Source organism: Gracilinanus agilis, chromosome 1 (genome assembly GCF_016433145.1).
Source record: "Gracilinanus agilis isolate LMUSP501 chromosome 1, AgileGrace, whole genome shotgun sequence".
Classification (NCBI taxonomy): domain Eukaryota; kingdom Metazoa; phylum Chordata; class Mammalia; order Didelphimorphia; family Didelphidae; genus Gracilinanus; species Gracilinanus agilis.
This window is the reverse complement of record NC_058130.1, coordinates 704978080-704984695: the sequence shown is the minus strand read 5'-3', so window position 1 is coordinate 704984695 and position 6616 is coordinate 704978080. Positions and strand designations below refer to the sequence as shown.

At 48.5% G+C, this 6616-nt stretch overlaps 1 protein-coding gene across 1 annotated transcript; it reads left to right on the top strand.

The window, feature by feature from the left end:
* Positions 1-1300: 1300 nt before the first annotated feature.
* LOC123232016 (cytochrome c1, heme protein, mitochondrial) lies at positions 1301-5978 on the top strand. The gene is made up of 7 exons (XM_044658352.1): positions 1301-1497; positions 3727-3923; positions 4111-4237; positions 4457-4614; positions 4749-4909; positions 5394-5494; positions 5636-5978. Exons 1-7 carry the CDS (start codon positions 1384-1386, stop codon positions 5738-5740), a joined length of 963 nt encoding a protein of 320 aa, XP_044514287.1. The 5' UTR covers positions 1301-1383; the 3' UTR covers positions 5741-5978.
* Positions 5979-6616: the final 638 nt, after the last annotated feature.

Genomic DNA, 6616 nt, shown 5'->3' with positions numbered 1-6616 from the left:
TTCAGCAATTCAGTGATCCAAGACAATTCCAAAGGACTCATCATGAAAAATACCATACTCCTCTAGAGAAAGGACTGATAGTCTGAATACAAATCAAAACAACTATTTTTTAATTTTTTTTATTTTTGTGCATTTTTTGGTCTTTCACAACATGACTAATAAGGAAATGTTTGCATGACGGCATATATGTAACCTATCTCAAATTTCTTGCATTTCAGGGAGAGGAGGGAAAGAATTTGGAACTCATTTTATTATTTATTTCTTTTGAGGGACTCAGATTTTTAAAAAAATGAATACTAAACATTTTTACATGTAATTGGGAAAATAAAATATTTTTAATATAACACCATTTGGAAACTGATTGATATGTGGGGGTAACAGAGATTGAGGAGTCAAAGATGGCAGCAAGGTTTCAAACACAGGAAACAGGAAGTATGGTGGTGCCCTTGACAGGAATAAGAGTAAATTTGAATGGAAAGATGGGTTTTGGTCTAGATATGTTGAGTTTGAGATAATTATGGGACATCTAATTCAAAATAGGCAAATGATAATGTGATACTGGAGCTCAGGAGAGACTGGAATGGCATATAGATCTGGAAACAGACATTGAGATAGCAACTGAACCCATAGGAACCGATGAGGTCACCAAGTGAGAGTGTGGAGACAAGAGAGGACAACAACAAAACATTCAGAGTGATACTAATGATGACTGATGGAAAGAAACTAAAAAGGAGCATTAAATAGAAAAACCCAAGAAAAAGAGAGTGTTCAAGAATAAAGAAATTGAGCAATTCTGTTAAAGCAGAAGGGTAGATAAAGTTCTATAGAAATATCTATTGTTAATAGTTTCTGTATATTCCTTGAGGATGATGGAGAAGCAATTCCTGCTTAGATGTTGGACCAAATGTTCTCCAGGAACCATCTTCCTCTCTCACTCTTATTTTATTTCTATTGCCTGAGGAAGGCAGGAACTACCCAATTCCCATATACTAGGAAAAGGATGCCCGTTCCTATGACAACAGAAGAGGTCCATTTACCATCCCTCTATTTCCATGGCAACAAAAAGAGATTGGTGCTCCCTCATGCATCGCCCTCTGGTGTTTACAGGCACTCTAGGTCTTATTCACCTTGTACAACCCTTGAAGCCTTATTCCTTGCGCAGGCGCGTTTTTTCAGGACCCTGACACCCCGCCCCCACTTGCTTTCATACTGGCTGTGCGGCACTGGGGTTGGGCAGTCTGGCACCCGGCCTCCTCGTCGTGGCTCCTCCTCGTTGCGGCGGCCTAACCCGGCGACGCGGCTCTCGCGAGGCTTTCGTTCCTCGCTGCCGGGGCCGCACGGGCTCACGGGACGGTGGTGGCGGCGGCGTTGAGGAGGCCCGAGATGGCGGCTGCCGGGGCAGTGGGGCGCTTGTCTGGGCTGGGGCTTCCGCGCGCTCATGGCCGGGTTCTGCTAGGCGGAGCGAGGCCCGGGCCTCTCGTGCTGCGGCTGCCTCAGGTGAGCGCGCGCCGCCCCCTCTTCTCCTCGCCCCTTCCCTCGGTCCCGTCCGGGAGTCCCCGCGCGGCCCCGAGCCTGTCTGAAGGTCACGGCTTCGGACGTGCGGTCTGGCCTAGGCTCGGCCCAGCGGGTTCTCACCGCGGCCCAGGCGCTGCTCCGTGGTGTCTGCGCCACAGCCCGTACCTGGCCTGGCAGCGTGTCCCTGCTCTGCAGCTCGAGCCATGCACGGTTGCATGCCCCTGCCCTGCAGCCCACCCTCCGGCCTGGATTTGGCTCCCTGCCCCGCTACACTAGCCCGACCCTCCTCTTTTTAGATGGATGCCGGTAGTCTGGGGCCTGTCAGATGTCACAGTCTCTGCCAGAACCACTCCCTTCCCCGAATCCCCCTCATCTTTCACCCCAAGGCCCTTTCCAGCCCCCATCGGGTCCCTACCTTCTTCCTACCCCCCAGTCCTTTCTTCCTGGGAGTCCCTGTCTACCTGAGCTTCCCTTTAAAACCCCCGCTTCCCTGCCCCAGAGGTCACTGTAAAAGTCAGGCTTGAGGACAACCCCACCCTGTGGCCTGGGCTTTCTATGCATGACCTCCCATGACTAATTACTGGCTGCTCTGAATCTGTTGTGTGGCCCCCTCCTAGATTATTTTGGGGCCACGGAGCCCCTCAGCTTGGGCTCAACTCCCATGGTCCCTCTACCCTTGGCATGGAGCCTGAGGTGACCTTGGCCCAGGACTGTGGGCTAGGGAGGGAAGCTGTCACAAAGTACAAAGGAGGAGGGGTAAGCATTTGTGACTTATCTAGCCCTAGGCTCTGCTTCCTCTCTAGGAATTGGGTAGGGGACTGTAATGGGAAAGAATGAGATCATACCCTAGAGAAATTCCACCCCAGACACTTGCAGTCTGATCCCTGCCCATCAGCCCTCTGTGTATAGGTGTAGGTCCTTTCCCTAACCTGGAGCTCCAGTCTCTAATCAGCCCCCAGGCTAGATAGCTGACTATCAGGAAGTAGGTTTTTGCTCTTGGATTACATTGTTTTCAAATTCCTTTTGTCTTTGGCAGCCCACCTTGCTCCACTAAATATTTAGGACTCTATGAGGTCCATTCTTACTCATTCCCTCACTCCTGGATTTCTCCACCTTTGGCTGTCCCCATATTGAAGAACAAAGAAAGGTGTGACCTTGGCCTTTTTTTTTTTTTTTTTTTTTGGCAACTTGAATTCCCTGGATGTAGAAGTTAGAGAAGAAAGAGGGGGGCATGCTATTTTCCGTCCCTGCTACCTTAGAGTGGAGAGGAGGGATATGAAGAGAGGTTAGACCACCAATAAGGTGTAGTTTCTTGATAGGAAGTAAGTGAGCAGGATTTGTAAGGTCCTTTAAGGATAAGGTAGAGCCCCTTCACAAGCTAGTCTAGAAAAAGAAGAATCCTGACTAGGATTCCCGAGTATCCTGCTCATCAGGGATAGGAGGTATTTGTATACCTTTACTTGGCATGGTACCCCTCCTCTCTGGTTCTAGGCTTGACCTCAGTATCTAGCTACCTTTGACCTTGAGTTTCTCTCCTTATTTAAGAGACCTATCTTCACCTTCATTCTCATAAACCTCTTAAAATTCATTCCTTATATCTAGGGATGGGTTGGGTGAACCCTGAGGGCTGGTCTCCAGTTCGGATTGAAAGAAAAAGATGGAGGATGGTCACTTTTTCTGTTTCTAAGGGAGCAAGAATGGAGGGGGCCCTAGGCCTTGTTGAAAATAGTTCCTCCCTTCCCCCAGTTAGTATAGGTAAAATAAGTCTTGGGCCTAGAAAGCACTTCAGCCGTGTAGGAATATTATAGGATTTGGAACTAGAAAAAGCAACTTTAGGGATCATCTTTTACTGATTAGAAGACCAAGAAGACCACAGCAATTAATGAATGGACTTGCTTAGGATATAGTCACAGTGAATCAATGACAAAGTCAGGACTAAAACCTAAAACCCAGTTTTCCTCCACCATTCTTTCCAGGAGGCAGAGAGGACCTGGGAGTGGGGATGGGGCTAGCCATAGTCAATCTAACTATGTATAAATGCCATTTCTTTGGGGATATGGGCTCTGAGATGAACAGGGCTGGGGAGGTGGTTGTAAGCTTATTGGAGCCTTGTGGACTTCCCAGATTGGGAAGGAGAACCTTGAGGCACTGAGCTGATGAGAGCCCTGAGTGAGGGTGGCATGAGCTCTGAGTTGAGTGGGTACCTTGCAGGCTGCCACAATGTCATCATTCTCAAGCCTCTCGAGGGGCCGGAAGGTGGTACTATCAGCCCTGGGCATGCTGGCAGCAGGAGGTGCAGGGCTTGCTGTGGCCCTGCACACTGCTGTAGGTGCCAGTGACCTAGAGCTGCACCCACCAAACTACCCCTGGTCTCACCGAGGCTACCTCTCCTCCTTGGACCATACCAGGTAGGTCTGGACTTTTGCTATTGATGCTTGGGAATTTAAGCTAATGGGTAGAACATTCTGATAGGGTGTGGTGGGAGGTGGTAGAATGGAGAACAAAATCAGCTGGCTGCCCAGGATATTTATGTGTATTGGCTATAGTAGAGGATCACTTGAGGCTTCCCTGATTTCTTTGTCTCTTCTATCCCAGCATTCGCCGGGGCTTCCAGGTATATAAGCAGGTGTGCTCTTCCTGTCACAGCATGGACTACCTGGCTTATCGCCATTTAGTGGGTGTGTGCTACACTGAGTCAGAAGCCAAAGCCCTGGCAGAGGAGGTGAGGAAGATGTGATTGTACCGGAACAGAGGTTTAGGTCCTGAGACAGTGAAATCGATCTAAAGGAACAGAAAAGGGCTGGGGGTCTCTTCAAGGGAGAGGTATGGAGAAGGGGCTTATGGCTGTCATCAGGGAGTCTTGGGAGATTTGGGAGAGGGAAGTTGGGTACTTGGGGATAGACTACCCCTGAATAGCTCAATAACAATGTCTGGGTTTTAGATAGAGGTTCAGGATGGCCCTAATGAAGATGGAGAAATGTTCATGAGGCCAGGGAAGCTTTCTGACTATTTCCCCAAACCCTACGCCAACTCAGAGGCTGCTCGAGCTGCCAACAATGGGGCACTACCCCCCGACCTTAGCTACATCATCCGAGCCAGGTACTACGTTTTGTTTTTTTTTTTTCTTGGACTAAGCAAGGTCCTGGACTTAAAAAGACCCCAGTGGGTGATTCAAGGGCTTGGGATTGGATTGAGAGAATATAGTTAGTACTGACTACTGTGTTCTGGGCCAGGCATGGCGGTGAGGATTATGTCTTTTCCCTGCTCACGGGATACTGTGACCCACCTGCTGGAGTCTCCCTTCGAGAGGGCCTTCACTTCAATGCCTACTTTCCTGGCCAGGCCATTGCCATGGCACCCCCTATCTACAATGAGATCCTTGAATATGATGATGGTGAGCTTCATACCACCCCCATCCTCCATTTTTTTTTCTATTCCTTTTCCCTACCTGCTGTGTGCTATTTGTATTCCATCTCACTATGCCTTACTCCTTCCCATTCCCCACTATTCCTAGCCTTCTTCTCCCATATTTTATTCTGTTACTTCCTGTGTTACCTTAGGTAATTCTCTTGCTCTTCTGAGCCCCAGTTTCCTCATGTTGGGCTAAGACCTCTTAGTTCTGAATGCAATGACCCTTCCCTATTATTTTATATTATCAGGGCTGACGTGGAAGCTCAAGGCTCCTGCCAGAGGCATTGCCTGACCCATAAAATCAGGAAACACTCCTTCCTAAATCCTGTCAGCCCATCATCTTAGCAAGGGGACTTGTCCTCACGGTCCCTTTGCTTTGGGCCCAGTTCCTTCAGTGGTCTGGGCCTATTTGTAGATCTTGTTGGTAGTGCCTTGCCTTCATCATATCACTGTTCTGGTCTCCACAGGCACACCGGCCACTCTGTCACAGTTAGCAAAGGATGTGTGTACCTTCTTGCGTTGGGCATCTGAACCAGAGCATGATCATCGCAAACTAATGGGGCTCAAGGTGATAAAGGCCTAGGAGAGGCTAGGGCAGGGGGAAGGTGGGTGGGAAGGAGAGGGTGGGTTATTGGGGCAAGAGTCCTCAGCCTGTGGAGGGAGGGAAAAGGGAGTTCCTCCCTGAGCTCTTTGAGGTCTGCCTCCCCAGATGCTGCTAATGTTTGGCTTGCTGATCCCCCTCATCTACGCCATGAAAAGGCACAAGTGGTCAGTGCTGAAGAGCCGGAAGCTGGCGTACCGGCCCCCCAAGTGATCATGCCTTCATGTGGACATCTTCCCACACCATTGGGCTTAATTCACCTTGGCCCTGCCTGGCACATTTCGTCCATCCTACAGGCATGGTCAACCACTGGCCATCAGATGCAGCCTGGTCTGACCAGTTCTCTTGGATGGGCAAGAGTGGGGGTGAGGCAGAAGAACTGGCTTTGCCCCACCAGCACTGCCAGCCTCTCCTCTCTCCCACCAGAAATAAATTAAGTTTCTCAATGTGATTGTGTGAATGGCTAAATGAGGAGACTGAACAGGATCAGGTAAAAGTGGCTAGCTTGAAAAATTGGGTGTATGAGAAAATTGGGTGATTAGGGTTTGGGTGCCCTCAGGAATGAGGAATGGGCTATGCCTGTACTCCTCTAAAGCAGTTTGGATACATGTAAATTTGGTTTCAGCAGAAACTAACCTCTTACCCTTTAAATAGCAGGTACTTGATGCAGAGAAAGGGTCTAAAGATAGTTGGATCAGTTACCCATCTTTTCATCTTTTTTTTTTTTTTAATCTTACTTTCTGTCTTAGTAACAATTCCAAGACACAAGAGTAAGGGCTAGGCGTTTGAGGTTAACTTATCTTAATAAGGGTCACACAGCTGGGAAGAGTCTGAGCTCAGATTTAAGACCAGTTCTTCCCCACTCCAGACCTGATATATCCATTATGCCACTTAGCTGCCACTCTTCATTTTTAGAGATGAGGAAACAGCCCAGGAGTAATTGATTTGCTCAGGATCATTGCTGGAAAGCAACAGAAGGATTTGAAGAGAAACTGTCTTGGAAATGAAAATGTTTGAGGCTTAGTATTTGGGGGGTGGGCTGGGAAAGATAGATCTAGACTTCTTTATGATTCCCGAAATATTCACAGA